The sequence below is a fragment of the Sciurus vulgaris genome (assembly GCF_902686455.1).
Source record: "Sciurus vulgaris genome assembly, chromosome: 1".
Lineage (NCBI taxonomy): Eukaryota > Metazoa > Chordata > Mammalia > Rodentia > Sciuridae > Sciurus > Sciurus vulgaris.
In genome coordinates this window covers 162,088,771-162,103,204 of record NC_136461.1, presented here as the reverse complement: position 1 = coordinate 162,103,204, position 14,434 = coordinate 162,088,771, and the positions used below count along the sequence as shown (strand labels likewise).

At 35.8% G+C, this 14,434-nt stretch overlaps 1 protein-coding gene across 1 annotated transcript in view; it reads left to right on the top strand.

The window, feature by feature from the left end:
• Positions 1-14,434, top strand: part of CNGB3 (cyclic nucleotide gated channel subunit beta 3) — a 141,305-nt gene that overhangs the window by 80,475 nt on the left and 46,396 nt on the right. The window contains exon 11 of the mRNA XM_079146608.1: positions 12,061-12,202. Coding sequence (XP_079002734.1) covers positions 12,061-12,202 — 142 coding nt within the window. The remainder of the gene's footprint in view (positions 1-12,060; positions 12,203-14,434) is intronic.

Here is a 14,434-nt window from a genome sequence, read left to right as displayed (position 1 = left end):
AGAGGAAGGGATTATAGACACAACTGAAGCTATGCTCCCACTGACCTACTTCCTCCAGTCCCAACCCACCTGTCTATAGTTACTACCCAGAAGTCCATTTAAATTATTAATCCATCAAATGGATTAGTCCACTGATGAGTTTACAGTTCTCATGATCCACTCATTTCACCTCAAAACACTCCTGCCATTGCTTAATGCATGACATTTTCAGGGGACATTAAAGATCTGAAACCACAATAAGCTGACTATTTCTTCAGGCTGTGGTGTCAGGCGTTAATCACAACTCAATTTAGGTGCTATGCACTTAATGTTCTTGTCAGTAGAAAACCTGATAATTACATTTGAGTCAGAGGATTAATCTCTTAAGAGGAGTCTCTTTAAAAATTATAAGACATAAATTAAAATTGTTATAAATTATAAAATTATAAGTTGTTGAGTCAATGAATACAGTCATTAAATGGAACTTGTGTAAGCCTTTACAAGATCTAGGTAATACATATCAAAAGAACAGCATTTCTTCAAACAATGTAAAAACAAACATGTCCAATACCTCATAAAACTTCTGCACAGTAGAACTTTTGCACACTTCCTTCATGTCCCCTTGTTTTCAGACTGATCTGTTGTTTGATTCTCAGTTGTCCCTTCTTATTAGTTTCATACCCAGACATTACTGCTCAGCTCTTAGGTAACTTCATCCATAGCTGCTCAGACTGATTCATTTATGAACAATTGGTTTCAGTCAGGTAGAATTTTCAGAGAAACACAAACTGGTGGATTGTAAAGTTACTCCACACACACACACACACACACACACACACACACACACACACACATAAACACTCAACTGTTTGTTGCCTGCAAAAAAACATCTCACTGGAAAGATAATGAAGTGGTGAAAGAATGGGAAATATTTCATGCAAGTGGATTATAAAAGCAAGCAGAAGTAGCCATGCTCATACTCAACAGAGCAGACTTTGAATCAAAATTAGTCAGAAAACACAAAGAAGGTCACTACATATTGGTAAAGAAGAAAATATAAATATATATTTATAAATATAAATCATAAATATATATGCACCAAAAGTGAATGTACCCAAATTCACAAAACAAATACTATTCAACATAAACAGACAGAAAGACCATAACACAATAATAGTGAGTTACTCCAATATCCCACTCTTACAAATAGATACATCATCCAGACAAAAAATGGAAAAAGAAATACTAGAGTTAAGTCATACTATAGATCAAATGAACTTATCCGACATCTACAGAAGATCCCATCCAATAACAGAATACACATTCTTTTCAGCAGCTTATGGAGATTTCTCCAAAACAGATTATATCTTAAGTCATAATGCAAGTCTTTTTTTTAAATTTATTTTTATAGTAAACAAATGGGATACATCTTGTTTCCTTTTTGTACATGAAGTAGAGGCATACCATTGTGTAATCATACATTCACATAGGGTAATATTTTTTGATTCATCCTGTTATTTTTTTCCTTCCTCCCCACCCTCCCACCCTTCTTTTTGATCTTATATCCTGCTACTTTACTAAATTCATGTATGAGTTCTAAAAGTTTTCTGGTGGAATTTCCTGGTTCCTCTAAATATATAATCATGTCATCAGCAAATAGGGATAGTTTGAGTTCGTCTTTTCCTATTTGTATTCCTTTAATTTCTTTGGTGTGTCGAATTGCTTTGGCTGGAGTTTCAAGGACAATGTTGAATAGAAGTGGTGAAGGAGGGCATCCCTGCCCTGATCCAGTTTTTAGGGGGAATGCTTTCAGTTTTTCACCATTTAGAATGATATTAGCCATTGGCTTAGCATAGATGGCCTTTACAATGTTAAGGAATGTTCCCACTATCCATATTTTTTTCTAGTGTTTTGAGCATGAAGGGATGCTGTATTTTATCAAATGCTTTTTCTGCATCTATCGAAATAATCGTGTGATTCTTGACTTTAAGTCTGTTGATATGGTGAATTACATCTATTGATTTCCGGATGTTGAACCAACCTTCTTGCATCCCTGGGATAAAACACACTTGATTGTGGTGCACTGTCTTTTTAATATATTTTTGTATGCAATTTGCTAAAATTTTGTTGAGAATTTTTGCGTCAATGTTCATTAGGGATATTGGTCTGAAATTTTCTTTCCTCGATGTTTCTCTGTCTGGTTTAGGTATCAGAGTGATATTGGCTTCATAGAATGAGTTTGGAATGGTTCCCTTCTCTTCTATTTCATGGAATACTTTGAGGAGTATTGGAATGAGCTCTTCTTTAAAGGTTTTGTAGAACTCGGCCGAGAACCCATCTGGTCCTGGACTTTTCTTTGTTGGTAGGCTTTTGATGACCTCTTCTATTTCATTACTTGAAATTGATCTACTTAAATTCTGTATGTCCTCCTGGTTCAGTTTAGGCAATTCATAAGTCTCTAGAAACCTGTTGATGTCTTTGAGAATTTCTATTTTGTTGGAGTATAGATTTTCAAAATAGCTTCTAATTATGTTTTGTATTTTACTCGTGTCTGATGTGATATTTCCTTGTTCATTCCAAATTTTAGTAATTTGAGTTTTCTCTCTCCTTCTCTTTGTTAGTGTTGTTAAGGGCTTATCAATTTTGCTTATTTTTTCAAAGAACCAACTATTTATTTTGTCAATTTTTTTTTGTACTGTTTCTTTTGTTTCAATTTAATTGATTTCAGCTCTGATTTTTAACTATTTCCTGTCTTCTACTATTTTTGGTGTTCTCTGTTCTTCTTTTTCTAGGGCTTTGAGCTGTAGTGCTAGGTCATTTATTTGTTGATTTTTTTCTTCTTTTATTGAATGGGCTCCATGAAATAAATTTTCCCCTAAGTACTGCTCTCATAGTGTCCCAGAGATTTTGATATGATGTATCTTTGTTCTCGTTTACCTCTAAGAATTTTTTTATTTCCCTCCTGATGTCTTCTGTTACCCATTCATCATACAATAGCATATTATTTAATCTCCAGGTGTTGGAGTAGTTTCTGTTTTTTATTCTGTCATTTATTTCTAATTTCAATCCATTATGATCTGATAGAATACAAGGTAGTATCTCTATCTTCTTGTATTTGCTAACCGTAGCTTTGTGGCATAAAATATGGTCTATTTTAGAGAAGGATCCATGTGCTGCTGAGAAGAAAGTGTATTCGCTCTTTGTTGGATGGTATATTCTATATATGCCCGTTAAGTCTAAATTATTTATTGTGCTATTGGGATCTATGGTTTCTTTGTTCATTTTTTGTTTGGAAGATCTGAGATCCGTCCATTGGTGAGAGAGGTGTGTTAAAATCACCTAGTATTATTGTGTTGTGGTCTATTTGGTTTCTGGAATTGAGAAGGATTTGTTTGAGGTACATGGATGAGCCACTGTTTGAGGCATAGATATTTATGATTGTTATGTCTGCTGATTTATGCTTCCCTTAAGCAGTATGAAATGTCCTTCTTTATTCCTTCTGACTAACTTTGGCTTGAAGTTCACATTATCTGATGTAAGGATAGATACTCCGGCTTTTTTCTGAGTCCATGTGCATGGTATGTTTTTTCCCATCCTTTCGCCTTTAGTCTGTGGGTATCTCTTTCTATGAGGTGAGTCTCTTGCAGGCAGCATATTGTTGGATATTTCTTTTTAATCCAATCTGCCAGTCAGTCCCTGTCTTTTGATTGATGAGTTCAGGCCATTAACATTCAGCGTTATTATTGAGATATGATTTGTATTCCCAGTCATTTAGCTCTTTTTTTTTTTTTTTTTTTTTGACACCACTTGGTTTCTCCTTTATTTGGCTGTTCCTTTAGGGTAGTTCCTTCCTTTGCTGATTTGCTTCTTTGTTTTTCATCTCTTCCTCATGGATATTTTGCTGAGAATGTTCTCTAGTGCCGGCTTTCTCTTTGTAAATTCTTTTAGCTTTTGTTTATCATGGAAGGATTTTATTTCATTGTCAAATCTGAAGGTAAGTTTTGCTGGGTATAAGACTCTTGGTTGGCATCCATTTTCTTTCAGAGCTTGAAAAATGTTGTTCCAGGCCCTTCTGGCTTTTAGGGTCTGGGTTGAAAAATCTGCTGATATCCATATTGGTTTCCCTCTGAATGTAATTTGATTTTTTTCTCTTGCAGCCTTTAAAATTCTGTCTTTATTTTGTATGTTAGGTATTTTCATTATAATGTGCCTTGGTGTGGGTCTATCGTAATTTGGTATATTTGGAGTCCTGTAGCCTCTTGTACTTGATTTTCCATTTCATTCTTCAGCTTGGGAAATTTTCTGATATTATTTCATTGAATAGATTTTTCATTCCTTTGTTTTGTTTCTCTAAGCCTTCCTCAATCCCAATAATTCTTAAATTTGGCCTTTTCATTATATCCCATAATTCTTGAAGATTCTGTTCATGATTACTTACCATCTTCTCTGTTTGGTCAACTTTGTTTTCAAGATTAAGTATTTTGTCTTCAATGTCTGAGGTTCTGTCTTCCAGGTGTTCTATCCTATTGGTTATGCTTTCTATGGAGTTTTTAATTTGGTTTATTGTTTCCTTCATTTCAAGGATTTCTGTTTTGTTTTTTTCAGTATCTCTAACTCTTTATTGAAATGATCTCTTGCTTCCCGTATTTGCTCTTTTAACTGTTGATTGGTGCGATCATTCAATGCCTGCATTTGCTCTTTCATCTCATTGTTTGCTTCCCTGAAAATTTTAATTATGTATATTCTGAACTCCCTTTCTGACATTTCTTCTGCCCCATGCTGTCATTGGATTTTATTGATGTAACTTCTAGGTTTGTTTGGGACATTTTCTTCCCTTGTTTTCTCATATTAGTCAGGTATCAGTGGAACGCTGAGATATTGCAGATTTCTTCTTGACCTATAGTGTCCCTGTAGATTTCCAATAACTCACCTCCTAGTCTTCAGTAGCCTGAAGTCTTGGAGGAACTTGATAATGCAGTGATCCACAAGGAAGCTGCCCCTCTAGGGGTGGTGGCCTTCAGGTGGTATGTATTCCCTGCTAGTGGGCAAAGGAGCCTCCACTTGTTGACCGATGGTCAGTCAAAAGGGGGACTAGACTGTGGGCTGGGGCATGACTGGTCTGGGCCTGTGTCTCTGGTTCTACCACTCTGGTGAGAAAGCCCCACTGGCGGGGAAGACTCACCCAGTAGAGAAGTTTTGCTGGGCAGCTCTTCTCTGAGAAGTTCCCTCCTTCCAGAAGTACCACCTGGACTGGGCAGCCCTTCTCTGCAATGTTCCCAGGGGTCCAGACCTACTGCCTGGGCCAGGGAGCTTCACCCTGTGCCAAAGCCTCTCACTGTGTGGCCCTCTTCCAAGTACCTGCCTGCAGTCTAGTCCTGCTGCCCAGGCCTGGGACACTCAATCTGTGTCAAAGTCTTTCATTGCATGGCCCTCCTCTGCAATGCTCCCAGTTGGCCAGGTTCATGACTCTAGCGGGGGAGTCTCACATAATGAAAGTCTTAACAAATACAAAATTTAAATAATTTCTTGCATCCTATCAGTTTATAATGAAATAAAACTAGAGATCAACAGCAAGAACACTGGAGATTGAACAGTATACTTTTGGATGATCACTGGATCATAGAAGAAACCAGGGGGTAAATTTTTAAATTCCTATAATCAAAGGAAAGTGGAAAGAACATACCAAAATCTGTGGAATGCAGTGAAGGCAGTTCTATGAGGGGAGTGTATATCTCTGAGTGCCTTTATTAAAAAACACTTCGAAACATAGGCACAGGCAATGATTTCCTGAATAGGACTCCAATAACTCAGGAAATAATAATAAGAATTAACGAATGGGACTTCATCAAATAGAAAAAGTTCCGCACAGCAAAGGAAAAAACAGAATAAAGAAAAAGCCCATACAATGGAGAGAATCTTGGCTATCTAATCTTCTGAGAGAGCATTAATATTCAAAATATATTTTTAAAAACTCAAAAAACTTAACACCAAAAACAGACAAACTATCCAAGCAATAAGTGAGCAAATGAACTGAAGAGACATTTCTCAAAAGATGTGCAAATGGTCAATAATTATATTGTAAAATGCTGAAAACTTTAGACATCAGGAGAATTCAAATCAAAACTACAGTGAGATTTCATCTCATCCTAGTTAGAGTGGCAATTACCAAGCATATTAATAACCACAATCCTGACAAGAATCCGGGGGAGAAACACTTATACATTGTTGGTGGGAATGTAAATTAACATAGTACTATGGCAGTCAGTATGTAACTTCTTTAAATAGTCAAAATAGAACTATCATAAGTGATAGCACCACTTAGAATATAGCAGAAGGAATAAGTCAACATACTATAGAGATTCCTGAATATCCATGTTTATTATAGCATAATTCATAATATCCAAGTTATAGAATCTGGGTTAGGTGCCCATAAATAAATACCAACAAAGAAAATGTGATATATATACACAACAGAGTTTTATGCAGTCATAAAGAATAAAGTAGTGTCATTTGCATGAAAATGGATGGATAAAATGTTAAGTGAAATAAGCAAGATACAGAAAGACTAGCTTCACAATTTTTTCCTCATATGTGGACTCTAGGGGTGGAGAAGACATGAAAGTAGCAGAAAGACTACTAGAGAAAAGGGATCAGAGGAAGGGGAGGGGAGGATAATGGAGAGTAGCAGGGCAGGTATGTTATTAGCATGTAAGAATATGCCACAATGCAACCCATTATTCCATATAATTAAAATGCACTAATAAATAAGGGAAAAGATGGATTAAAGATGTAATTGTGAGACCTAAAAGTATAAAATTACTAGAATAAAGCATAGAGTTAAATCTCCATGACTTTGGTCCAGGCTGTAATACTTAATATAACCCTCCCAAAATATATGCTGCAAAAGCAAAAATAGACAAATATGTTTATATCATTTAAAAATGTTTCTACACAGCCAAGGAAACAACATAATGAGAAGGTAATAGACCAAACAGGAGAAACTATTTGCAAACCAAATATCTGATCGTGGGTTAATATCCAAAATACATAAGAAATTCCTACTATTTAATAGCAAAAAATAAATTAATTCATTAATGGCCAAAGGACCTGAAAGTCATTTTTCAAAAGAAAAGATACAAATAGCCATAGAGCAAATGAAAAGGTGTTTGACTCATTAATCATCAGGGAAATGCAAATTAAAACCAAAATGAGAAATCATCTCACCCTAGTTAAAATGACTATAATCAAAAAGACAAAAAAAAAAAAAAAATACCGACAATGATGTGGAGAAAAATGAATTCTCATACACTGTTGGTAGGTTTTGAGTTCATGCAGCCACCATGGAAAACACTGTCTTTTTTATTAGAGTCATTCTAACTGGAGGGAGATATCTCACTTGTGGCTTTGATTTGCATTTCCCTGATAATTACTGATGTGAGTGGTTTTTCAGATACTTTTGTCCATTTATATATCTTCTTTTGAGAAATATCTGTTCAGCTTATTTGTTTCTTATTTCTTAGTTTTTTTAGTTCCTTATATACTCACAGAAGAATAATTCCTATTTCCCATTGAATAATTTAAGTCTAATGTCAAATTCTGTCTTATTGCTTTAACTTGGAGCTGTGTGTGTGTGTGTGTGTGTGTGTGTGTGTGTGTGTGTGTGTTTCAAGTATTGTATAGTTCACAGCTAGATAGTTCAGGCTTTAAATCAGCCAACTAGAATCTCCTTGAAAAGATCTATCTGCCTGAGGTGTAGATATTAGAGATGGACACACTTGACTAATTAAGCTAATCCTAGAAAATCAATATGATGCCATCTAATTAAATTACAAATCTTACCTTTGGTTGTGCATGTCTGGGCATAAGACCTGACTGAAAAAAGAATCCCAGAATAAAGCACAAAGCATCAGGGCAAAAAACTTCCTATTAACACAGCAGACTATTTAATTTTTTTAAAAAAAATTGTTTAAGACTAGCCCTTGAGATTTGTAAAATCAATGCCAAAGTTGCACATTTGACTTTTATTTTTTAACACCCATAAATAAGAAAAGGAAAGAAAATAATCTATGTGTTTTCTTCCTGTTAAAACCACAATGACTTTAGAGGGGGCAGAAATTCCAACACATGATGGAATCAACCATGTAAGGACAGAATCTAGTCTCTTCTCACTCTGGGACAGTATTGGCTTTAATAAATTTCTTTAATTTAAAGAGACCCACAGGTCCAGGACCTGTGACCAAAATAAATTAGGTAATAGGAAATTATAAATTGGAACTTGAAAAGTTAAAATGCAATCCATAAAATTACTTCCCTACTTCTTCAAGGTGGTTCTCTTTGACATCAAGTTCACTACACTATTAGTAAGCCCAAGGAAGACTGCTAGGAAAAAATTACACAGTGGTAATATTTTTATTCTCTTGGCACAGTGGTTTTAAACCCTATCAAAGAATTGATTATTTTTTTCTTTTCCTATAACCACCAGGTTTAAAAAAATTTCCATGTCCTTCAAAAGGTATTGAATTTCAAATGGAGGGATTTCTTTATAAACCTATTTTGATCTGAATATTGACTTCAACATCAGTTTATTTCATTCTTCATAAACCCCAACTTCTTAGTATTTAAAGATCTGCAAGCCATAAACTATTTTCACAAGAAAAAAAACATTATCGTTATTCAAAATCTAATACACAATTATCTACAGTGCTGTTATACTGGCCCAATAGAACAAGAAATAAAACCTTATGACAGAATTGTGATAAAAATGCTGCTTTTCTGTCTATCCTGGACACTAAAATAGCTATTTGGTATTCATTAAATCCAAATGCCTTTCTATAAAATATCTTGAGTTATTCTTTATGTACAAGACTTTAAGGCTTCAGTGGGGATGCCTCACCTGGACAATATTGGAACTATATGGAGTATACCAAATGGTATGCTTAATCATGCACAAAAATATATATAATTACAATTATACAGGGTTGCTATAATACTAACTTTCATTCCCACTTCACTATAGACTCCATGAAATACACAACCAAATGTAGCTGAATGAATATTATATGTTCTATTCTAACATTTATCAAATTCTTGTCTGATCCTCTTCCTATTTGGGTTATAGTGATCTTAGCCTCTCCCTTTTACAGGTGCTCAAATTGAGTACAAAATCTTTGTCAAGCATATTTCTGATAATTTTTTTATTTTCTTAAATACTAAATTTCTAGATAAATTACCTATTACATCCAAGATGGAGCTCCTTCTCCTCCTTCTGTCATGGTTTGCATATTAAATAACATAATAAAATGTGGGTGGAAAAATACAGAGAAGGTATTTATCAGTTGTTTTCTTCTAGTAGAAACAATTGCATATAAACTATAAAAGACTCTCCCATTTACATAAATATACTTGATCTCTATAATATCCCCCACAAGTCACTGGTATAAAATTTCAAGATGGCCTCAAATTCTTTCCTGTTCCTTTCATTGAGAGATGAATTCAAACTTCTCTTTCCTTGAATCTGAACTGGTCTAGTAATTTTCTTGACAAATATAATGTGACAAGAATTAAGGATGTTATAGGGTTTCTAGGTTATAGGAAAACTTTCAGCTACCTTTGGGGTTGCTTTGCTCTGGGGAAACCAACTGCCATGTGAGAAGTCCACATCTACCCTGAGACTGCCATTTTATGAGAAAGTTCAAACTAATCACAATTAGAGGCTAAATGAAAAGAGAAAGATACCCAGCCCGTCCCAGTTGTTCGAACCATCCCAGGTCAGGCTCAGACATATAATGGAAGAAGTTACCTTGGGCAATGCAAGCAGGTATGGTGTAGGGAAGAACAGAAGAACACACCTAACAGTAAGAATCAAGAATCTTGTCTCAATCACCAGAGATCACCAGCCATTCAAGTCGCCCCAGCTGAGGGCCCATTCATCATGAAACATTTCTGCTGGGTGTTGCAAAAATCTCTGACCTACAAAGCTAAGAACCTAATAAAATGTTGGTTGTTTTATGCTACATGTCAGGGATACCTAGTGAACACCCTCCTTGGGCTTAATTGCTTAGTCATTTCACAGTGTTTACTAATGTAATGGTTCATTTGAATTGCCAACTTGATTGGATTAAGAGATGCCAATGATTAAGAGGCTTCTGGGTGTGTCAATGAGGGTGTGTCTAGGAATGATTGACATATGGGACAGTGAACTGGGGACCCTCCATAAGTGTGAGCAGCACTGTCCAATAGGATGGTGACTTAGATGGAATAAAAGTTGGAAGAACAAGGAAGCAGCAGCAGATGCAAGTTTGATTCTTCTTGAACGGGTTCTCGATTGCTGCTGTTGAGGTTATCAGACTCTCACTTCTTCACTCTTCTGAAGCAGACTCTGCCAATTATTCTCCAGAGAGTTTCTAGAAGCCTTTGGTCTCAAACTAGGGTAGCACCATTGATCCCTCACTGTTCAGCCTCTTGGACTGAGAAGCTACTTGTTCTTCCAGCTCTCCAGCTTGCAGACAGCCATTGTGGACTATTCAGTCTCTGATCACATAAGCCAATCTAATAAATACTCTTTTTATAATCATACTTCTTGTTGATTCTGTTCCTCTAGAAACCCTAATACAGAAAGTGGTACTGAGAAGTGGGGGTCCTTGCTGTAACTAACCTGACCATATGGTTCAGAAGCTTTTTTGAACTTTCTGGAATTAGTGGAAGGAATTTTGAGATGGTTAGCAGCACAAACTGGAAATGCTTTAGGTTATTGTAAGTAGAGCTTAATGGCTGATTCTTGAGGGAGCTCAGAAGGCCAGAATTCTGATAGGACTCTGAACAGTGAAGACAGGGTTCAAGAGGGTTTACAGGAAAAGGAAAAAACTATTGGTAATTGGATTAGAGGCCATTTGTGTTATGTTCTGGCTAAGAAGTTGCCTGTATTTTGCCCTTGTCCTGAGACTTTCTGTGAGGCTGATTTTAAAAGAAATGTACTTCTTAAACTGGTAGAAGAACTTTCTAGGCAGCATAGAATTTAGGCAGTGGCATGGATATTACTGGTAGTTTTTAAGATTAAGAAATGCCAGTAACTTTGGACATTGTCCTAGGAAAGCTGCAGAAATTGAGCAGAGACAACTTAACAGAAAGGTCACTTGGGCTACAACCAAGGCCACAGGGGTGGAGCGACACAAGCCCTTTGCAGAGGATATCGTGTTATGTACTCCAGATGCCAAACATAGAACTCCAGGACTTGTTTGCCCAGCTGGATTTTGGTCTTGCTTTGGTACTATTCCTTCTTTCTATACCCCTAATTTTGTGAATGAAAATATTTACTCTGTACCATTATATATTGGATACTTGTAAATTACTTTTACAATGAGAGATTGCCTTGAGCCTCAGACAAGACTGAACTTGAACTTTGAGCAATCTCGAACTGTTGAGACTGTGGGGAGTCTTAGAAATGACAAAATGTATTTTGCATTGTGAGATGATTGTGAACTTTTCAGGGCCACAGGAGTAATGTTATGGTTTGGATGTGAGGTGTCCCCCAAAAGTTCACATGTGAAACAATGCAAGAAGGTTCAGAGAAGAAATGATTGGGTTGTAAGAGTCTTAATCCAATCAGTGATTTAATCCCCTGATAGAGATTAACTGAGTGGTAACTGAAATGGTAGGGTGTGGCTGGAGGAGGTAGGAATTGGGGTGTTATCTTGGACGTATATTTGTATCTGGTCAGTGAAATCTCTCTGTTTCCTGATCATGATGTGAGTGCTTCCCTTTGACACACTCTCCCATCATGATGTTCAGTCTCAAGGAATGGAACTGGCCTTCTACAGACTAAAATCTCTGAAACCATTGGCCCTCAAATAAACTTTTCCTCCCCTAAAATTGTTCTGGTCAGATTCTTTAGTCACAGCAATGAAAAAGCTGACTAAAACAACTAAGAAGCTTACAATGGCACACACAGTATTTGTCAGCACTGCCTGTTGAAAGAGAATTTTGATTAGGAATAAATTTGTAATTATTTAGTAATGATCTACACTATGAAGCAAAATAGTATTTCAATAATATAAGGGAAATGTATACTTTCTCTTGTCACAGGTATCTGAGATGTTATTATTGGGCAGTTCGAACTTTAATTACTATTGGGGGCCTCCCAGAGCCACAAACTACCTTTGAAATTATTTTCCAACTTTTGAATTTTTTTTCTGGAGTTTTTGTGTTCTCCAGCTTAATTGGTCAGGTAAGTTGAATATGTATCCCTAGATACGTAGCATTTTCATTTTTCAAAGGCTAACAGGTGTTTATAAATTTTATGGAAGAAGAATTAAAATTTATCTAGTGGTTATTTTTCTTCTCCTCCTCCTCTAACTCCTACTTCTTTTACTAACTTTTATCTATTTTAATGACATGGAAGGGGACATGACTGGGTCAACACTGCCTTTCCATTTTTAAACCATTAGACCCATCAGAAGACCTACCAGCAAAGACCATTTTTCAGAGAAAGATAATTCTATGTCAACTTCTTACTTGGAGCTTCCTGAAAACGCTCTAAAACTTTCTTATTTACTTACAATTCAAATATTATCATGAAATCACTGAGTTAAAATCAACTTCAGAAGTCATTTAAACTAGAAACTAAAAAATACCATCTTAAATAACTATTAAATCATTGTTTTACAGATGTTTACTATGGCATCCTGTCGGAAATCACAATATAGTAAGAAAATAAAACAAGTGCATAAATAACTATATTACAAGATGAAAGAAACCAAAATCTCTGTGAATTCCCAGACTCAGCATTAATGAAAAGTTCAACTGCATAGGATCTTTAGAACTTTTACTTCCTCAGAAGATACTTTACATATCACAAGCTAAAAAACAAACAAACAAAAAAACCTATGTGGAGGCATGTACACCAAATGAAGAATTAGACTACATCACAAAACGATTATTCCCACTAGAGAAACTATTGGTTCACAAAACAATTATTCCCACTAGAGAAACTATTGGTTCCTACTCACCATGCTCACAGTAGTATGGCTGAAACTGATTCTTTAACAAAATTTAGCAATGAAAAACGATTTATTATGATATTTGACACTGCTCAAAAGCAGTCAAAACTCACACAATACATCCATGAATGTTCAGGGTCTCCTATACATAGCAAGCTCCAGAGGAGGTTTGGTAGCTATCAGTTCAGAAAAGGGAAACTTCCCAGGAGGTTTTGTGGAGCAGGATGCATTTGAAGCATCTTCAAAAACCCGGGAGTATTCAGTAATCATAGACAGGTAGTTCAAGTGATCAGAAACAGTGTGTGAAAAAGATGTCACAGAGATAGTATGGGAAAAGATGATAAAGCATGAGACAACATCAAGAAAATGGAAACAGTTCTGGAACTCCTGGAGAGAACATGTGTAAATAAGAGCTATATGTAAGGATAAGATACTTTAAGGGCTCTGAATGTTAACGATGTTGAACTCTATCTTGAAGACAATGGAAGCCATACAAGGGAGGATTTTGACAGAGATTCAAGGAAAGTCGATTAAAATATAATGAATTGGAAGTTGTGATACTATTTTAAAACAGAGGTTTTATTGCTATTTAGTTATGGTAAGTAACAGTGTATGGTATAAGGTCGTTGATTTTACTCATGAGTCTCAGAAGGAGGGAGCCTACCACACCATGGTGGGTGGGGAGGGTGAACAAAATAGGGAAGCAACAACTGGGGAACGGGTGGGGTGAAGCAGGGCAAGGAGGGTTAGTATTGGCTTGTTTTAATAACCGCAGCATGCTCTGAGGTGTAGGACCATCTCTATTTGTCTGGTACCTGGCACTGGTGAATGGGACTGTGGATAGACGCAAGAGAGTGACGTAGTTTTAAGTATGGGATCTGGATCAGTTAACTTTGCATATGAGACACTCTTGAGAGAGTTGATCACTCTCTCTAGGAATTAACTAACCCTGGGAGGGGCAAGCAAGGCCCCAGACAGAAGCACATCAAAATACAGAAAGTTATAATGTAGATAATACAGAAACACAGAGATATGGCAACTCCGTCCTAAACATATCAATGTTCTATAGAGAAGTTGTAAAGGAAACTCCATTAAGAAAGCATTTAGGTACTGGAAGATGAACATAAAGCAGTTAAAAACTGTAAGTATTAAATATAATAATCTTAATGGTTGGGGTAATTGTGTTAGTAGCTGAAATAGGAAGCTGGTTAGAGAGAAAATTGAAATCAACTTGCATATAGATAGCAAAAATTATATTTCATAATTTTTCATAAAATCAATGTGAGGTAATCACATCGCATTCATTTTTTCTCTGTTTTACAAATGTAGAAACTCCAATTTAAAGATTTTTAAGATGCGTCTCTAATTCATTCATACACATAATTTATACAGTTATATGATAGAACCATATATAATAATAGTAAAATCTAACACATATTGAGCGCTTACCATGTCCAAGG